The 21279-nt window shown below is 40.7% G+C and overlaps 1 protein-coding gene across 2 annotated transcripts in view; it reads left to right on the top strand.

Annotated features, from left to right (window-relative positions):
* The first annotated feature begins 16 nt into the window (after positions 1-16).
* Positions 17-21279, top strand: part of CA13 (carbonic anhydrase 13) — a 69570-nt gene continuing 48307 nt past the window's right edge. For both annotated transcript variants that reach the window (XM_074386915.1, XM_074386916.1), the window contains exons 1-2: positions 17-104; positions 18926-19023. In XM_074386915.1, coding sequence (XP_074243016.1) covers positions 18942-19023 — 82 coding nt within the window. In that variant the 5' untranslated portion in view covers positions 17-104; positions 18926-18941. The remainder of the gene's footprint in view (positions 105-18925; positions 19024-21279) is intronic.

Here is a 21279-nt window from a genome sequence, read left to right as displayed (position 1 = left end):
GAGCGGAGTTTCTGCTCCCCGCCCTCCCGGGAGTCCTGCCCACAGACCCAGTTCCCACCCAACCTGGCATAGAGCCGCCCACAGAGCCGACTCTACAGAGCAAGGTGAGCTAAAAGAGCGAAGGCCCGCCCATAGAGCCCGGTCGGAAGTTCAGTCTCGTTAGCATTCCCTGTCTACCGCGGTGTTGCAGATCTGTCCTCAGCTGAAGCGAGCTCGGGGCCTTAACCCAGCCAAGAGTCGCCTTCCCGGCATGGGTACTTCTGCAGAAACTTCCCGAGGTGCTTCTGACAGTGCACGGTGGAGACAGTCGCACTGGAGGTCAGCTCTCCGTCCCGGACTCCCGGCTGTCTCTGCCACGCTCCCAGGAGGGGGTGCTGTGCACCTCTGGGTGGTGTCCAGGGCTCAGCTGGCGGTGGAGAGAACCTTGAGGTTGGAAAAGGTCTGAAGGTATAATCTCTGAAAGGAAGATTTGTAATGAGCTGCGACTTAGAAATGCTTTTCTCATTGCAGCTTCCTTATTTCAAAAAAAAAAAGAATTTTTGACAGCATTGCAAAGGCACAGGAAACCAGGCACAGTATAAAATATACAAATAAAACAGGTACCAAGGAACTTAAAACATTCAACCCATAACGTCGTCTAGGTTTTTATGTTTTAAGAAACATTCAACCCATAACATCGTCTAGGTTTTTCTGTTTTAAGAAAATTAACTCAGTTCTTCCAAGAGAACAACCGTATAAAAGCTTGAGTTTTCACATGTGTCACTTTTCATTGAGGTCATAAGAAAAGCTGAATTTCAAACAAATGTAGATGGTAAGAATTAAAGAGGAGAGAAACACGAAGGATGACTTTTCAGTCAACAAGGACAGGTTTATTTTAAATAAACCTGAGAGGGGCGGCTAGCCGAGTTAGGTCAGAGCCACACCCTTCCAGACTAAGAGTTTTAAAGGATTTAGGGTGGGAGAGTTTATCAGAGGCTTGGACTGCTTCTGTGCCTCTTCCTTGTGCTTATCTGGGAGGGAGAGTTGCATTTCTGTTCCCATATATCTTTCTGCAGTTGCAGACATATTCCCTGAGTCTGCTTTTAGCTTCCCTATCTTAGTGTACCTGAAGGGAAAGGACTGTGCTTGTTAAGGCCCACGGTTTTACTGGGGCCCATTGTGTGAGGGTGAAGTTTGGCAGTTACCCAAGAGACTTTCCCCACTGCTTCCCTCTGTGTCTGAGCTGTCTTATCTGTTTTACTGTCTGCTTGTAGTTAGAAGAGAAGTGATTTACTTGAAATGCATGAGGCCAGAAAGGGAGCTGGAACTTAAAGTGGCGGTTTTTGTCTGAGATGACAGTGCTTCTGCTCTGTCAGTAGAACTGACATTTATATGCCATTTTGTAGCTTATGCAAGATTTCAGTCTACACTATGCTCTAGGTACCAAGATAAAGTGATAAAACCCCTCCTGTTTTGCAAATGATGATACTACTAAGGTTCAAAACGAGTTTAAGTGATTTACTGGCAGCCACACAACAAACTAGTAGTTGACAAAGCCAGGCATTTTTGTAAAACTGAGCATTTTTTAACACAATTTTTAAAAAGTTTTTGTAAACTTAGCAATTCACAAATCCACATTGGTTAGCACTTGGTCAAGTCCTCTTTCCAACAAACCAGCCATTTACCTACTTACAGAAAGATAAGCAATTTTTGCAATAAGTCATTTTATTACGTTTACACCCATCACAAAAAAAATTAAGGAACACAATAGACTAAGGGGAAAGGAATATAAATTGCTTGCCCATGTATGCTTATTCAAACTTTTATGTTCTTTCTATAGATCCACCTGTTAAAATCATCTTAAAATGCTGGTATAAAATGCCCATAAAGTGTTACAGAGTTATTCACAAATACTGAGGCAAATAAGTCAGGTATAATTATTTGGTTCTTTGAATGTGAGGTTATTGATGTATATACAGAAGCCAAAGAAATAGATGTAACAGAACGGCATTACAGTGTTTATGAAAACTGGTAGGTCTCACTTTTATTTTGAAGTGGTGAAATAATGGTTATTAAGGCAAGAGCAGAGGTCTGAGTGAGGAGGCCTGGGTTTTTGGTTTGCCTCTCCCACTAGACAACAATGTGACCTTGGAAAAATTACTTCATTTCTCTGTGCCTCCTTTTCCCATATGCATGTAGATGGTCATTATATCCACTTGAGAGAACATTGATTATCTGCTCAGCATTCCTTTCTATATAACCACTCTTCTCCCATCAAGTGGTTCTCCTCAAGGATTTTCTAGCTAAAGGGAGTGGAAAATGCTGTCTCTTGCATTTGGTATCTTTGTGCTGGGATGATATAAAATCAAGGTTCCTGGTGGCCATCTCCTCCAGCAACTTGGAGGAAGCCTTCCTACAATGAGAGCAACATACACAAGAAAACAGAACTGAACAGAGAAGAAAACTCTTATGTGATTATTTGAGTCCTTGGATGCAGCCATAGATGGAAGAAAGATCCATCCCTCTATTCCTGAGCTAAAATACTGCTTTATTTGAGCTTAAACTACTTTGGGTTGTTTTTATTTTATTTTTTTATTAGTCACTTTTACCTGAAAGAGTCTTGACTCCTGTCCTACCTACTTAACAGGATTATTGTGCAGAGTTAGTGAAATATAAAACATGAAAGCATAAAGTATTACTAAAACAAAAGAAAGGATCCTGTTAATTTCTAAGAACCATGTTTACCCATGTACCAAATGAACCATACATAAAGAAAATAGCTTAAAGATTTTTCATCTTAAAAATATATGCAAAAATTAAATTTCCAGTTTATCTAACAATCTTAAAGATGAATAAAATCGTAAATAGGAAAAAATCTTTCAGAAAACTTAGTTTTCCTGGGATAGACTCGGCAATGCAGAGTTCTTTATACAAACCTGAACGTCAAACAATTGTCTTGGAAGCGATTCAACAAGTAAAGATAATTAAGGAGAAAAAGAAAATGACAGCACACATAAATTACAAACCATCTATAACAAAACTCATAGTCCTCAAAGAAAACAGAGCCAGCCTTGTATAGATGATACTCCATAATAAATTTCTTTCATCTGTTCAACCTCTGTTGCTACACAATTTCATTCAATTAAAATAGTTTGGGCACCTAGGCTCTGTGGAAGCTCAAAGGAAGTACATAACACATTTCTATCTTTCAGAGAGGGCACAATTGTTTGGATTGTAAATGCACAGGGAACAATGATTCTTGACAAAAAAGTGGTAAGAACAATGATAAATGCACAAAATATGCTATTTATGGGTAGAGATAATTCTGAATTCTGGAAACATTCATGTTGTAAGCTCTCATTTCATTGTCTCAAAGCAGAAATCAGCAGACTTCAGCCCAAAGGCCAGATCCAGCCCACTACTTATTTTTGTATAGCCCATGAGCTAAGAATGAACTTATATCTTATGGGGAGAAACTCAACATAAGAATGATACATAGCAGCTGGGTGCGGTGGCTCAAACCTGTAATCCCAGCACTTTGGGAGGCCGAGGCGGGTGGATCACAAGGTCAAGAGATCGAGACCATCCTGGTCAACATGGTGAAACCCGTCTCTACTAAAAATACAAAAAAAAAAAAAAAATTAGCAGGGCATCGTGGCTCATGCCTGTAATCCCAGCTACTCAGGAGGCTGAGGCTGGAGAATTGCCTGAACCCAGGAGGCGGAGGTTGCAGTAAGCCGAGATCGCGCCATTGCACTCCAGCCTGGGTAACAAGAGTGAAACTCCGTCTCAGAAGAAAAAAAAAAAAAAAAAAAAAAAAAAAGAATGGTACATAGCAACACATACATATTCTATTAAATTCATGTTTCAGGGTCCACAAAGTGTCACTGCAGCATAGCCATGCTCATTTGTTTACATCTTATCTGGCTGCTGTCATGGTCTAACGGTAGTGCCGAGTACTTGGGAAAGAAACTGCATAGCCGGCAAAGCCTAAAACATTTACTACCTGAGCCTTTACCAATTTAATTTTTTTTTTTATAACAGAGTCTCACTCTGTAACCTAGGCTGGAGTGCAGTGGTGCAAACACTGCTCACTGCAGCCTCTACCTCCTGGGCTCAAACGATCCTCCCGCAACCCCCCAAGTAGCTGGAACTACAGGTACACACCACCATGCTTGGCTAATTTTTGTATTTTTTGTAGACATGGTTTTGCCATGTTGCCCAGGCTGGCCTTGAATTCCTGTGTTCATGCGATCCACACTCCTTGCCATCCAGATTCTGGGGTTACAGGCATAAGCCACTGCAACCAGCCACCAATTTAAAACTTTAAACCTTTGCCAATCCCTATATTAGAGTTGAGCAGTGTGGTGGTATTATTCGGAATATTGCTGTTTTATACTCAAATACATGGGCAGTTAAAAGAATTTTCCTTCCAGCATTTCAAGAAGGTAGAAAAGCCTTAATGTCATGAGTTTGGGTTCCCTTTAATCTAATGGTTATCAATAATTTTCATTCTTCTGGGCTAAAAACGGAAGCTTCCAGTTATGTAGAAGATATTTCTACCTGGATCTATCTTAGGAAGTAGAAACCGGAAATGGCTTAACCCTAGGGGAGAAGATAACACTGGAGAAATTACTGGGGAAAGGCAGTTAAGGGCTTTCTACAAGTGTTTGAGACTATTCCTGTGGCACCCCATACCACAGCCCTGGGAGCAGTAGCATAAAATCTTGCACCAATAAATGTCACAGAAGGGATGGAGCTTTTCTGCTTTTAAATATAATCTGGACTTTGTCATTGAGCATCTCAGCAGCCACTGTGACGAATTGAAGACCAGAGAAAGTTTCCTATTTTCTGGGCACTCGGTAAGCCACTTACTTCCATATACGTGAGACTGAGATCAAATTTTTATGCCAAATTAAGAAGTAAAAGTAGGAGTCAGGTTTAATTTGATCTAAAATTTTAAGTTTTATGATGTTTTTAACACACTTATACTCAAGCACTGAAGTGTTACGTTGATCTTTTTTTGGAGACAGGGTCTTCCTCTGTCACACAGGCTTACTGCAACCTTTGCATCCTGGGCTCAGGTGATCCTCCTACTCTTCCTCCTGTGTAGCTTGGATTACAGGCATGTGCTACTATGCCCAGCTAATTTTGTTTATTTTTTTAAAGAGATGAGGTCTTACTATGTTGCTCAGGATGGCCTGGAACTCCTGGGTTCAAGCAGTCCTCCTGCCTTGACCTCCCAATATGCTGGAATTACAGGCAGAAGCCATCATGCCCCACCATGATGTTTCTTAAACTCAAGCATTTTAACTGGCAAAAGTGGAGCTATAAAGCACTCTAGGTATACATACATATATCTGTATACATACACATACATATACATACGGCATAACATGAGCAAGCGCTAGACCCAGAGATGGACATGCTGATTGTGGGAAAGGTCCAATATGGGTGAAGGATGGGGCTATGGAGATGCTTTTGAAGATGAGACTGTTAAGATAAACTAATAAAGGGCCTTAACAACCAGGAAGTGTTCATTTCACTTTAGTATTATAAAATACTTAAGTATTTCTTTAAAATAAGAATATTCCCTCTCATAACTACAATGCAGCCATCAAAACAAAAAATGAATACTGACACATTACTACTATCTAATCATTAATTGTCATTCAGATTCCATCAATTATCCCAATAACATCTTTTATAGCAAAATAATCCTATTCAGGAAAAGTGTTGCATCAAGTTGTCATGTCTCTTTAGGTACCTCTTACCTGGAATAGAACCTCTATCTTTCCTTGGCTTTCCTGGCATGACTCTTTTGAAAATAACCATTCAATCATGTTTTGAAATGTTTTAGAATGTTTATTTTTCTATTGTTTTCTCATGATTAGATTTAGTATATATTGTTTTGGGTGAAAGAGGAGAAGGAAGGACAAAAATACCACAGAAGTGATGCTGTGATCTATCATTGCATCCTATTAGTTGGTATATGATTTTATTTGTCCCTTTACAGAGAAACGCAAATTTTCATCACTTTATTAAGACAATATCTATTAGGTTTCTCCATCATAAAGTTGTTCCTTCTCAGGCCAGGTGCCATGGCTCACACCTGTAATGCCAACACTTTGGGAAGCCGAGGCAGGTAGAACACGAGGTTAGGAATTCGAGACTAGCCTGTCCAACACAGTGAAATCCTGTTGCTACTTAAAAAAAAAACCAAAAAACAAATATTGCTGTGCAAGGTGGTGTGTGCCTTAGTCCCAGCTACTTGGGAGGCTGAGGCAGGAGGATCACTTGAACCTAGGAGGTGGAGATTGCTGTGAGCTGAGATCGTGCCACTGCACTCCATACCACAAGAGTGAGATGCTGTCTCACCGGGTGCGGTGGCTCAAGCCTGTAATCCCAGCACTTTGGGAGGCCGAGGCGGGTGGATCACGAGGTCGAGAGATCGAGACCATCCTGGTCAACATGGTGAAACCCCGTCTCTACTAAAAATACAAAAAATTAGCTGGGCATGGTGGCATGTGCCTGTAATCCCAGCTACTCAGGAGGTTGAGGCAGGAGAATTGCCTGAACCCAGGAGGTGGAGGTTGCGGTGAGCCGAGATCGCGCCATTGCACTCCAGCCTGGGTAACAAGAGCGAAACTCCATCTCAAAAAAAAAAAAAAAAAAATTATAAATAAAAAAAATAAAATAAATAAACTAGGTATTGATGGAACGTATCTCAAAATAATAAAAGCTATTTATGACAAACACACAGCCAATATAACTGAATGGGCAAAAACTGGAAGCATTCCCTTTGAAAACTGGCACTAGACAAGGGTGCCCTCTCTTACCATTCCTATTCAACATATTAATGGAAGTTCTAACCAGAGCAATCAGGCAAGTAAAAGAAATATAGGGTATTCAGTTAGGAAAAGAGGAAGTAAAATTGTCTCCATTTGCAGATGACATGATTGTATATTTAGAAGACCCTATTGTCTCAGCCCAAAAATCTCCTTAAGATGATAAGCAACTTCAGCAAAGTCTCAGGATACAATATCAATATGCCAAAATCACAAGCATTCCTATACACCAATAACAGACAAACAGAGAGCCAAATTATGAGTGAACTCCCATTCACAGTTGCTACAAAGAGAATAGAATACTTAGGAATTTAACTAACAAAGGACATGAAGGACCTCTTCAAGGTAACTACAAAACACTGCTCAAGGAAATAAAAGAGGACTCAAACAGATGGAAAAACTTTCCATGTTCATAGTTAGGAAGAATCAGTATCATGAAAATGGCCATACTGCCCAAAGTAATTTATAGATTCAATGCTATCCCCATCAAACCCCATTGACCTTGTTCACCAAACTGGAAAAAATCACCTTAAACTTCATGTGTAAACAAAAAAGAGCCCAAATAGCCAAGACAATCCTAAGCAAAAAGAACAAAGCTGGAGGCATCATGCTACCTGACTTCAAACTATACTACAAGGCTACAGTAATCAAAACTGCATGGTACTGGTACCAAAACAGAGATATAGACCAATGGAACAGAACAGAGGCCTTGGAAGTAATGCCACACATCTACAACAATCTGATTTTGGCAAGCCAGACAAAAACGAGCAATGGGGAAAGGATTCCCTTTTTCTGTTTAAAAAATAGTGTTGGAAAAACTGGCTAGCCATGTGCAAAAAGCTGAAACTGGACCCCTTCCTGACACCTTACACTAAAATTAACTCCAGATGGATTAAAGATTTAAACATAAGACCTAACACCATAAAAACCCTAGAAGAAATCCTAGGCAGTACCATTCAGGACATAGGCATAGGCAAGGACTTCATGACTAAAACACCAAAAGCAATGGCAACAAAAGCCAAAATAGACAAATGGGATCTAATTAAACTTAAGAGCTTCTGCACAGCAAAAGAAACTATCATTAGAGTGAACTGGCAACCAACAGAATGGGAAAAAATTTTTGCAAGCTACCCATCTGACAAAGGGTTAATACCCAGAATCTACAAAGAACTAAAACAAATATACAAGAAAAAAACAACCCCATCAAAAAGTGGACAAAGGATATGAACAGACACTTTTGAAAAGAAGACATTTATGTGGCCAACAAACATATGAAAAAATGCTTATCATCACTGCTCATTAGAGAAATGCAAATCAAAACCACATTGAGATACCATCTCACACCAGTTAGAATGACGATCATTAAAAAACCTGGAGCCAACAGATGCTGGAGAGGATGTGGAGAAATAGGAACACTTTTACACTGTTGGTGGGAGTGTAAATTAGTTCAACCATTGTGGAAGACAGTGTGGCGATTCCTCAAGGACCTAGCAGTAGAAATACTATTTGATCCAGCAATCACCTTACTGGGTAAATACCCAAAGGATTATAAATCATTCTATTACAAAGACACATGCACATGTATGTTCATTGTGGCACTGTTTACAATAGCAAAGACTTGGAACCAACTCAAATGCCCATCAAAAATAGACTGGATAAAGAAAATGTGGCACATATACACCATGGAATACTATGCAGCCATAAAAAGGATGAATTCATGTACTTTGTAGGGACATGGATGAATCTGGAAATGATCGTTCACAGCAAACTGACACAAGAACAGAAAACCAGACACTGCATGTTCTCACTCATAAGTGGGTATTGAACATTGAGAACACATGGACACAGGGAGAGGAACATCACATACTGGGGTCTGTTGGGGGTGGGGGTTAGGGGAGAGATAGCAGGGGGTGGGGAGATTGGGGAGGTATAGCAGGAGAAATACCTAATGCAGGTGATGGGGGGATGGAGGCAGCAAACCACCATGGCATGTGTATACCTATGTCACAGTCCTGCAAGATCTGCACATGTACCCCAGAATTTAAAGTAAAATTAAAAAGAAAAGAAAAAAATAAGAATTTTTCTGCATATAAATCGTGTTCAAAATTTGTTAGATTTATACCCAAGTAATTTCATTTTGGGGGTGCTATTTTAATTTGTATCATTTTAAATTTCAATTGTAATTGTTTGTTGCTGGTAATAATGAAAACAGTTAAAACCTACAAGATTAATTGTATATTAATCCTGTATCCTATTTAAAAAAATAAAAAAAGTTACTCATTCTTTTTTAATAAGTATTTTTTTAAGGAGCCAATTTAAACTATGTAAATACCCCATTACTCATCAAACTTTTGTATACAGTTTTAGCACACATTGATGTTTCTTGGCTGAATTGTTACTACAATGATTACCAATTTGTAATTTTTGTATTTCCATCTTTTGTGCAGTCATCAGTTGACATTGTTGCAAGTAAAAGGTTTCTCCTCCACCTATGTATTTATTGAGATCAGTATGAGCTCATAGGTTGATATCTTATTCAACAGATTAGTTTTTTTGTTTTTTTGGTTTTTTTTTTGAGAGACTCTAGCTCTGTCACCCAGGCTGGAATACAGTGGCTCAATCTCTGTTCACTGCAACCTCTGCCTCCCAGGCTCAAGCAATTTACCTGCCTCATCCTTCTGAGTAGCTGGGACTACAGGTATATACCACTGTGCCTGCTAATTTTTGTATTTTTAGTAGAGACAGGGTTTCACCATATTGGCCAGGTTGGTCTCAAACTCCTGACCTCAAGTGATCCACCCACCTTAGCCTCCCAAACTGCTGGGATTACAGAGGTGAGCCACCATGCCCAACCTCAGATTATATATTTTTATTATCATACTTTATTTTGATTTTCACATTACCCAGATTTGGCCAGTGAGTGCTTCTTCACCAGCTGCACTATTTTGATCCAGGCCTACCCTGCTTTGACCACTTCTTTACTTTCTGGGACAGCAAAGCATTCTAGGCTCATTTTGGACCTATGCTTTGCTAATTTTAGAATCAGTCATTTCTCCTCAGAGCTCCACAGAGTTCTTTTAGGTGACGAATGATACTTAGAGACCAAGATCTGGGACCAGGCATGGTGGCTCCTGCCTGTAATCCCAGCACTTTTTGGTAGGCCAAGGCAGGTGTATCACTTGAGGCCAGGAGGTCAAGACCAGCCTGGCCAACATAGCAAAATCCTAAAAATATGAAAATTAGCTAGGCGTGGTAGTGAACACCTGTAATCCCAGTTATTTGGGACGCTGAGGCACGAGAATCACTTGAACCTGGAAGATGGAGGTTGCAGTGTGCTGAGATCACGCCACTGCACTCCAGCCTATGTGAGAGAGTAAGACTCTGTCTAAAGAAAAGAAAAGAAAAGAAAAGAAAAAGCAAGATCTGGGAAGCTGATGTTTGCGTGTCTTTTCAGTGAGCATGGCTAGGAAATACATGCATGTATGTACATACTATTTGTCTGTCTACCTATCAATATTCACACAGCACACCAACTGTGTTTATTTCTATATGTACAACCCATGAGTTCATGCTGATATCTCTAATTTCAGTTGAATACCATAGGTTTTATTTTAGTTTTCTGCCTTTCCATGTTTGTCATTTTTTCCTGTCTCCCTTATTTGAAATATATGTACTCATTGAGTTCATCTTCCTGTATGTAACCAGTCTTCCTTCACTGTTACCATCACTTCCCCTACCTCCACACAACGCTGGTGTCCTGGGCTGCATCATCTTCATGTGCTGCCCCATGCACCCCCATGCACCCCCATGGGCGCCCATGGGGGTGCATCGAGCAGCACATGAAGATGTGGGGCATCCCACATGGGCTCCCCTCATCCACCTGAGCTGCTGCCATCTTCATGTGCTGCCTCCTGAATAGGTGGTTTCCACACCCTCTTGAGGCTCTGGCTTTTCCTGGGCTGATGCTGTCTCTGTCCTCCTTATAAGACCTAATGTTAGCCAGGCATGGTGGCTCATGCCTGTAATCCCAGCACTTTGGGAGGCCAAGGTAGGCAGATCACCTGAGGTTGGGAGTTTGAGACCAGCCTGACCAACATGGAGAAATCCCGTCTCTGTTAAAAATACAAAATTAGCTGGGCATGGTGGTGGATGCCTCTAATCCTAGCTACTCAGGATGCTGAAGCGAGAATCTTTTGAACCAAGGAGGCGGAGGTTGCAGTGAGCCATATTGGGCCATTGCACTCCAACTGGGCAATAAAAGTGAAACTGTGTCTCAAAAACAAAAACGAAAACAAAACAAAACAAAAACCCTAATGTCTTTTAGACTGAAGAAGGAGGGAAGGAAGGAAAGAAGGAAGGAAGGAAGGAAGGAAGGAAGGAAGGAAGGAAAGGAGGGGATAGAGGGGGAAAGGAGGCAGACAAGCAGATAGCAGAGTTTGAGATTTTATTCTATAGGCAATGAAGGACTTGTCCTTCTCTTCACCCCGCGCTCCTGACACACATGAGATTGCTTATTGTAGAGAATAATTTTGTTAACTGCATGAAAGTAGCTTAGAAGAAAGAATGGTTACAGGCAGGGAAGCAGTGGTTCAATAAATAAGTGATGAAGCCTAATGAGGAGTTAGAGATTCTTAGATGACTGTGCACCCACTGTGGCTCCTCTGAGTAGCCAATGCATATTTCTGTGTAGTTTCTTCACAGATCAAATAAATATTAGAGCTACTTTCCAATGAAATTTTTATTTCTTGGCCAAGTGCAGTGGCTCATGCCTATAATCCCATCACTTTAGGAGGCCAAGGCAAGAGGATCACTTGAGTCCAGGAGTTTGAGACCAGCCTGGGCAACATATCAACACCTTGTTTCTACAAAAAATACAGATTAGTTGGACATGATGGTGTATACCTGTAGTCTCAGCTACTCAGGAAGTTGAGGTAGGAAGAAGCTGAGCTTGGGAGGTCGAGGCAGCAGCAAGCCATGATTGTGTAACTGTACTTCAACCTGGGTGACAGAGCAAGACCCTGCCTCAAAATAGTGAAAGAAATGAAGGAAGGAAGGAAGGAAGGAAAAGAAATCTACATTTCTCATGAGGAACTAATCAGATGAACATTTTCATGATAATTATGGAAATGGGAATCTTTTTTTACCCCCCCAGTGACAGAAGCACTTATTTTTAGAGTATAAATGAAGCTTTATAACATTGCCTATATAAGAAAATGCAGCAGAATAATCTAGGTCAAATTCCTGGAAATATCTGGAGAAGGGAAACAGTTAATGAAAAGAGATGGTTAAGGCTTTGTAGTGAAGGAAAAGTAACTCAGTAGATTACTATGAAGCTGCAAGAGGTGAGCCACAGGCATTAGCTTTTCATGGTATGGTTTCTGTATTCAAATACCATGCTGTTTTTATGCATGTTTTTCTTTCGTGCTCTTTTCAGGGCCCAGAAAAAACACTCACCTTGGATTTCCATTCATGAATATATATTTCCATGACATGGGAGGTGTGAAAGAAGCATTTGCTGAATGAAATAAAACTTCCTGAAATGTAAAAATCAGGCAAGAGTTTGTAGCCATACACTAAAAATGATCATAAAGCACTATCACTGGTAGCATGGCCACGATATACCTAGAAGAACACTTTTTTCTTCTTGTAGCACTGCTTCTTGGATGTGATAGGTGCTCCACAAATATGCTATTAATTTAATTAAGCAAATTTTGTTTAGCATAATTCTGGCCAAATGCCTAGGGATCTTGAACCTGAACTAATTGCAGTCATAAACAAGACCTTACATTTGAAATATTTGAAGGTTATGAATGATCAAATATGTGTCACAAAGACAATAAAAATATTCAAAGGACTGGCCGGGCACGATGGCTTACTCCTATAATCCCAGCACTTTGGGAGGCCGAGGTGGGCAGATCACATGAGGTCGGGAGTTTGAGACCAGTCTGACCAACATGGAGAAACCCTGTCTCTACTAATAATATAAAAATTAGCTAGGCATGGTGGCACATGCCTGTAATCCCAGCTACTTGGGAGGCTGAGGCATGAGAATTGCTTGAACCTGGGAGGTGGAGGTTGCAGTGAGCCAAGATCGTTGCAGTGAGCCAAGATCATGCCATTGCATTCCAACACTCCAGCCTGGGCAACAAGAGCGAAACTCCATCTCTCTATCTCTCTCTATATATATATTTAAAGGACATGTGTAGTCCTTTTTCACTTTTTTTAATACTTGTTTAAAATGCAAGTAATGGTTAAAAATTAGAGAAACTGTGAAATATTTAGCAGGTGCATATTTAAAACTCAGAAATTTGGCAAAGGCAAAGAAGGCAGTGTGCTATTAAATTTAAAAAAGTGAAAGGATGCAGTGCTTTGCAATTATCAAGTTTAATTGATAATATAAACTCTCAGCTCTCTAAGTCTCAGTATAATTTTGTGTTTCAGTTGAAACTGTTACTTTCAGAATTTACATAGACCAAAGCAGACAGTCAGAAACTGAGAGAATACCTGAAAGAGGTGAGAGTGGGTCTTACAGATATTTAGGGGCAGGGTGCTCCAGATAGAAAGGCCAAGAGCAGGAGAGCACCTGGCATGACTGATGAACAGTCAGAAAACAGCACGGCCGAAGGGGGTCACATCGGGTTCTGCAGGTCATTGCAAGTACTTTGCTTTCATTCATTCATCTTTTCTTTCTTTAATTATTACTATTATTAATTTTTGAGACACAGTCTCACTCTGTTGACCTGGCTGGAGCACAGTGGTGCCATCTTGACTCGCTGTGACCTCCGCCTCCCAGGTTTGAATGATTCTCTTGCTTCAGCCTCCTATGTAGCTGGGACTACAGGCATGCACCATCACGTCCCACTAATTTTTGTATTTTTAGTAGAGACAGAATTTCTTATGTTGGCCAGGCTGGTCTTGAACTCCTGACCTCAGGTGATCTGCCTGCCTCAGCCTCCCAGAGTGCTGGGATTACAGGTGTGAGCCACTGGGCCCAAGTTTTTTGATCTATTTCTTTACAGTATTTTTTTTCTAGGCATATATACTATATTTGCTTATTCAAATTAAATTTCTCTGTAGATACAATTTTGTGATCTATATATCTATATATACACATTAATAAGTAGTTTGGAAATACAGTAACATCTTTCAAAAATTATATCATCTTGATATATATAAGTTATTTCAACTCTTATTATCAGTTTTGTTGTTTCTAGATTTTTTTTCTGTTGTAAATACACTGTAGTGAACATCCTTTTGCATAAATCTTTGACAGAACCTCTTAATATTTTCTCAGGCACCATGTCTATGAATAGGATTTAAAGATATGAACACTTAAAATTCTTGATTTAAATTGCTAATTTTTTTCCAAAAGATCACATATTCTACATTTCTACTAATAGTGGAAGAGCATGCCCGTTTTGCCATATTCTCATTAATACAAATTGTTGATACATTTTTGTTTGTTTGTTTGTTTTTTGAGACAGAGTCTCTCTCTGTCATCCAGGCTGGAGTGCAGTGGTGCAATCTTGGCTTACTGCAACCTTCGCCTCCTGGGTTCAAGCGATTTTCCTGCCTCAGCCTTCCAAGTAGCTGGGAACACAGGCATTTGCTGGCATGCCCAGCTAATTTTGTGTTTTTAGTAGAGACGGGGTTTCACCATGTTGTCCAGGCTGGTCTCAAATGCCTGACCTCAGGTAATCCACTTACCATGGCCTCCCAAAGTGCTGGGATTACAGGTGTGAGCCACCATGGCTGGCCACTCTTTCTTTTTTTTAAGGCAGGGTCTTACTATCTTAATTCAGTAGATCTAGAGCTCTGCCACCAGTATAGTGGCCACTAGCATCATGTGGCTATTGAGCTGTTCTAACGTGGCTACCTTGAATTGAGATGTGCTGTAAGAGTAAAATATATACCAGATTTGGAACACTTTGTAAGAAAAAAAAAGGAAAAAGATATGATAGTATCAGTTAAGATCAGATTAGGAGACAGATCACACAGTAATTTGAACAGGGAAAGTTTACTGTAAAGAATTATTAAGTAGGCTGGGCACGGTGGCTCAAGCCTGTAATCCCAGCACTTTGGGAGGCCAAGGCGGGTGGATCACGAGGTCAAGAGATCAAGACCATCCCAGTCAACATGGTTAAACCCCGTCTCTACTAAAAAATACAAAAAATAGCTGGGCATGGTGGTGTGTGCCTGTAATCCCAGCTACTCAGGAGGCTGAGGCAGAATTGCCTGAACCCAGGAGGCAGAGGTTGCGGTGAGCCAAGATCCCGCCATTGCACTCCAGCCTGGGTAACAAGAGTGAAACTCCATCTCAAAAAAAAAAAAAAAAAAAGGAATTATTAAGTATAATGGGGCAATTGTAAAGATGTAAAAGAAAACTCTAGAGAATATCCTCAGGCTAAGGAAGTTTCTAATGAAGGATAAACTTGGATGCCAGCCTCCGCTCATAACGGATTCAGGTCACTGGAAAAGATATGGGTGCAGCCCAGTTGATGACAGAAGTTTGCTGGGTTGTCCAGGTCAGAGCTGGTCCACAGTTACTAGGCAAGCAAGAAACAGGGTACAGGTGGGCTAAGACCAGTGTACAAGAATGTAGGTGTGCAGAGGGACTCAAAGCATTGGGAACAACTCTGGCAGACAGATGCATAAGCCTACAGTGCACAGTGTCCATGTCAGGAGCCAATGGGAAATACTCTTTGGGGTGCAGGCAGATTAAGGCTGGTGGGCAGGAGTACAGAGGGAGTCAGGGCATCTGCTTGCCAATAGGATGGCATGAGGCCTGGAGTACGTGGAGTTTGTTTTGAGAGGGTCAGTGAGGTGGTCACTGGGTTGGGCTGGGGTTGTCAGCTTGCTAAGAGACTGCATACTCTGGATGTGCTGCTGGGCCAGAGTGCCGGGATGTCTCTAAACACAGCCCCATATGGGCTGCTGAGAGCAGCCCAGCAGGAGCAAGAAGAAAACAAAAGATACAGCACTCAGGAACCAGGAAGAGAAGTTCCTTTCTCCAGTAATGACCTTCCACTGAAGAAAGCTTACCATCGTGCTTGCTGCAAAAAAGAAATGCTTAAAGCTTGATTATCACAGAGCTGGTAATACGTGAAAGATAATAAATTGATAACTGAAAAGCACATTAATTTTTTTATATTGACTAATGTTGAAATGATATTTTGGATGTATTATGTTAAATAATATATATCATTAAGAATAATTTCACTTTTTTTAGTTTTTAAAGTGTACCTAGTCAAAAATTTAAGTTACATATATGCTTAGCACTTGGACAGTGCTGGAATAGATGTCTAAGCTAGAATTGATGTTGAGTGGGCACAGTGGCTCACACCTGTAATCCCAGCACTTTAGGAGGCAAAGGCAGGCAGATCATGAGGTCAGGAGATCAAGATTACCCTGGCCAACATGGTGAAACCCCATCTCTACTAAAAATACAAAAAAATAAAATAAAATAAAATTAGCTGGTGTGGTGGCATGCACTTGTAATCCCAGCTACTTGGGAGACTGTGGCAGGAGAATCCCTTGAACCTGGGAGATGGAGGTTGCAGTAAGCTGAGATCTTACCACTGCACTCCAGCATGGTGACAGAGCAAGACTCTGACTCAAAAAAAAAAAAAAAAAAAATTGATAGAGCGTGTAGAGAGAAGAGAGATGCTGCTAGAAAGCCCCAATCCCCCTAAATTTAAAGGTTGGTGTGATGGTTAATTGCATGTGTCAATTTGGGCCATGAGGTGCTCAGCTATTTGGTAAAACAGTATTCTGGGTGTTTACATGAGGGTGTTTTTTCCAAGTAAGAGAAAATTCCTTCTCCTTGATTGTCTTTGGGATACGGCATTGGCTTTTTCCTACTTGGATTCTAACTGAAACAATGGCTTTACCTGGGGTCTTGAGTCTGCTGGCCTCTGGACTGAAACTACACCATCAGCTCTCCTGGGTCTCCGGCCTCCAGCTCCCCTACTCACTCTGTAGATCTTGGGACTTGACAGACTTCATAATGAAGTTTGCCATTTTTAATCCTAAGTCTCACTTTCTCTCTCAATACATATACATGGTTTTGGAGAATGCTAACTAATACATAATACAATTGACTATAGAAAGAAGAATTCAAGGAATGCCAGAGAGGAAGGGTGGGTAGCAAATGGGAAATGTAAATTCAGGAAGAAATTTTCCTCCTAATAAGAAGAAATTCCAGAACATGTTAGTATGCTGATGGCAGTAATGAAGAAGAGTGAATGGAGTTGGCAGTGGAGGCTATAAAGAATAAAATATGTTTGGCAAGAGTGCAAGGTTTTGCTAGGCACATAGGGCTAGTGCAGCAAGCTTTCAGTAATGAAACGATGGCATCCAGGTTAGAACTTCTTGGAATGACGGTAAATCACACCTTCCTCACAGTGGTGAGTTGGGGATATGAGTACTGCTCTTCATAGAACAAACTGTCAGGCTGGGCGTGGTGGCTCACGCCTGTAATCCCAGAACTTTGGGAGGCCGATGCTGGCAGATCACCTGAGGTCAGTAGTTCAAGACCAGCCTGGCCAATGTGGTAAAACCCTGTCTCTACTAAAAATACAAAAATTAGCCGGGTGTGGTGGCGTGTGCCTTTAGTTCCAGCAACTTGGGAGTCTGAGACAGAAGAATTGCTTGAACCCAGAAACAGAGGTTGTGGTGAGCTGAGTTTTGTATTACAAAATTCTGCACTACAGCCTGGGCGACAGAGTGAAACTCTGTTTCAAAAAAAAAAAAAGAACAAACTTTCCTTTTCTACAGGACCGAAAGGAATAGATAAACCTTACAAAAGTTGGTGATGACAGAATGCCTGTTGTACCCCTAATATGGTTGTATTTCAAGGAGTTGGCAGCAATAGAGTGACATTGACTTACTCATTCTAGGCCAAGGAGCTACTAAATTATTTAACAGATGAATTACTTTGGCGTGAGTTGTCTGGACTTTTCAACACTGATCTGATGTTTATACCAAGTGTATTTTCTTTTAAATAGTCTTGATACTTTCTTTTTGTCTTTCACACCTTACCTACTTTTGTAATATGTTCAAATAAGATATGAAACACTACAAAATAGGGTGTGGATAAATTTTGATTGGAAAACCGTATAAAATTAAACTAACAAAAATGTAGAAATTGGGTTTTAGTAATGTGTTCTTATCTGACAATATAGGACAAAGAAATGTTTGGCTCTAGTTTCTGAAAGCTGTCATTGAGAGGTGACTTTGAGAAGAGAGTTACTGAAGTTACCTTTTCAATTTTGGTCTAAGAATCCTCATTTTTTGCTTGAAACTTAGGTCACCTGAGCAAGTCCTTTAACCCTTTTGGGTCTCAAATTCCTTTTTGGAAGATTACATTATGCAAGTCTAACCTTAGGAAAAAGAAAATAAAGAAACCGAAACCCCATTTAGTATCAGCTCCATAAAGTCAATAATCTTCACAAGATATCAAATGATAAGACATTCTTGTGGGTAATAAGTTCTGGTTGCACAAATCATGGGGCTTAATGAATAAAGGAAGCTGGGCACAGATTGGAGAGCACCTTGGACTTGGAACTTCGCAGACCGGGGCTATGTCCCAGACTGTGTGGCTTGCCTCTCTAGGTACTGGGGAAACTTGCTCATCTCAGTTTCATGCTTGGTAAAAATCAGATGATAATAACTACTTCGGTTCACATTTAGAGTTTTTAAAATGAATACCTGGGAAAATTTGCATCTCAGGGATAATCTGTATACATGCCCTAATAAAATGACATGAACTTATACTTTGATATTTCCTTAATAGATTACTGTTAATTAAATATTTTTATGGCTACATTTGTAACTTACAAGTGCTGCTTTATTATAATACACAGTGTCATTGAAGAGGAGATTGGACTTTGGGACATTTTGTTGCTTAAGGAAGATTAAAACTGTATCTAACCAGCTCAAAAGTGTAGTGAAAAAAAACACACCTCCACCCACCAAAAAAAAAGAGTGAGGGTGAAGATGAGGAGATATGAGTAGGTCATCATTTCTGGGTTATTTGGTTAGCGTTGGTCTCTTTCTTTATGTGTTTTGTTTGAGACAGGTTTTGCTCTGTCTTCCAGGCTGGAGTACAGTGGCATGATCACGGCTCACTGCAGGCTCCACCTCCCAGACTCAACTGATTCTTCTACCTTAGCTTCCCAAGTAGCTGGAACAACAGGTGGGTACTACCACATTTGGCTAATTTTTGTTTGTTTGGTTTTTTTTTGCAGAAATGGGGTGGCACTATGATGCCCAGGCTAGTCTTAGACCCCTGGGCTCAGGCAGTCCTCCTGCCTTAGCCTCCTGAAGTGCTGGAATCATGGACCTGCCCAACTGGTGTTAGTCTCCTTTTACTTGATTACACTTAATGGTTGTCAGCCTGAAGACAGAGCCTCTTTGTTAAGGAGAAACCACACAAGTCGTTACGAAAGATTATTTAGCAAGTTAATGGATTCATTGATTTGAAGAAGTAAAAGGTTTCCATTTCCTCGGTTTTTTTTTTTGAAAAAAATTTCAAACCTACAGAAAAATGGTAAGAATAGTATAATGAGCTTCCAAATATCCTTCAGCTAGATTAATCAACTATTGACTTAGACATTTGGAAGTCAGTTTCAGACATCAAGATATTCAGTCTCAGCACTTTGGGAGGTAGAAGTGGGTGGATCACCTAAAGTCAAGAGTTCAAGACCAGCCTGACCAATACGGTGAAACCCGTCTCTACTAAAAATACAAAAAATTAGCTGGGCATGGTGGTGCGTGCCTGTAATCCCAGCTACTCAGGAGGCAGAGGAAGGAGAATTGCCTGAACCCAGGAGGCGGAGGTTGTGGTGAGCCAAGATCACACCATTGCACTCCAGCCTGGGTAACAAGAGTGAAACTCTGTCTCAAAAAAAAAAAAAAAAATTTAGTTGGGCATGGTGGCATGTGCCTGTAGTTCCAGCTACTTGGGAGGCTGAGACAGAAGAAATGTTTGAACCCTGGAAGTGGAGGTTGCAGTGAGCCAAGATTGCACCACTGCACACCAGCCTGGGCAACAGAGTGAGACTCCATCTTGGAAAGAAAAAAAAAAGATACTTCAGCCCTATAGCTTTAGTGATGAACTCTTAAATCATTCCCAGTACCATTATCACACCTAAGAGAATTAGCATCAATTAATAATATCACAAAAATGCCCTCCATATTTAAATTTCTCCAAATGCCCCCCAAACATTGATTACAGCTTTTATGTAACCTAGAATCTAATTAAATATCATACACTGCATTTGATTGTTACATATCTTTTGTCTCTTTTAATCCTAGATTGTGTGAATATCCTATTCCCCAATAACCTTTCATCCAGAAGTTTTAGTACCCATTACTGATCCTTGCCTGAACGAGAGATTATACAGAGATTATACAGGCCTTGTAAAAATGGTGGTTTTAAAATTTTATCATTTCATCGTATTTACTAGTGGACATAAAGAAGATCTCTCGTTCTCTCTCTCTTTCCCCCCTCCCCCACCCCCGCATCACTATGTACTAATGGATATTTGGTGGGTGGGGAGTTATAATCTATTACTATCATTATTTTTTTTTGTGGTCAAATTGTCCCAAATTTTTCAGCCTGTCCTCCTTCAAGCTAGCTTATTTGTGTGTGTCTGTGTATGTGTGTGTGCATGCGTGTGTGTGTGTGTGTTTCAATGCTTTCTAGCTTTCTGGCATAAGCAATATGTTCTAGGATCATCTTGGTCTTTCTCTGCTCTAGACCTGAAACTGTTGCATAGTTAGTCACACAGACATACTCAGGGCAGGAGAGCCCCTACTGCCCCCAACCAAGAATGTTAGCAAAACCATCAGGTGATAGTCAGGTAGTTATTAAATTGCCCCTCTAAAATAATAATTGGTTGCAACTGGCATCAGGGAAAAGCAGTCTCCCAACAGAAACACTTCAAGTTGGTGATGAGCAGCTTCCCAATAGGATCTCTGGATGAGTGGTCTCAAGCATGCACATTAAGAGGCAAATGGCAGAGTTTAACTGGTATATGACCTTCCTCTAGGAACACTTGACTGGTAAGGGAAAAACACCTCAAGTGAGCATGTGCACAGTTTTGGTAAACAAACTGCACATGCAGCCCCTTTCAAGTGCTGGCAGGCCACTCTGCCTGCTGACAGCCCACCCCAATGAAGAATCAGGGAAGAAGGAATGCAAAACCCCAGAAGCATATCAATGCACAAAATCCCACCCAAGTCAAAAGTCAAACAGTGCACTTGAATCTCTCAAGTTGGCGGCTTGGCCCTCTTCCAGGTGTACTTTACTTCTTTTAGTTCCTCTCGACACCTTTTAGTAAACTTTCATTCCTGCTCTAAAACTTGCCTTCATCTCTCATTCTGCCCTATGCCCCTTGGTCAAATTCTTTCTGAGGAGGCAAGAATTGAGGTTGCTATAGACCTCTAC

Source organism: Saimiri boliviensis, chromosome 15, assembly GCF_048565385.1.
Source record: "Saimiri boliviensis isolate mSaiBol1 chromosome 15, mSaiBol1.pri, whole genome shotgun sequence".
NCBI lineage: Eukaryota > Metazoa > Chordata > Mammalia > Primates > Cebidae > Saimiri > Saimiri boliviensis.
This window is presented reverse-complemented; position numbering and strand designations above follow the sequence as displayed.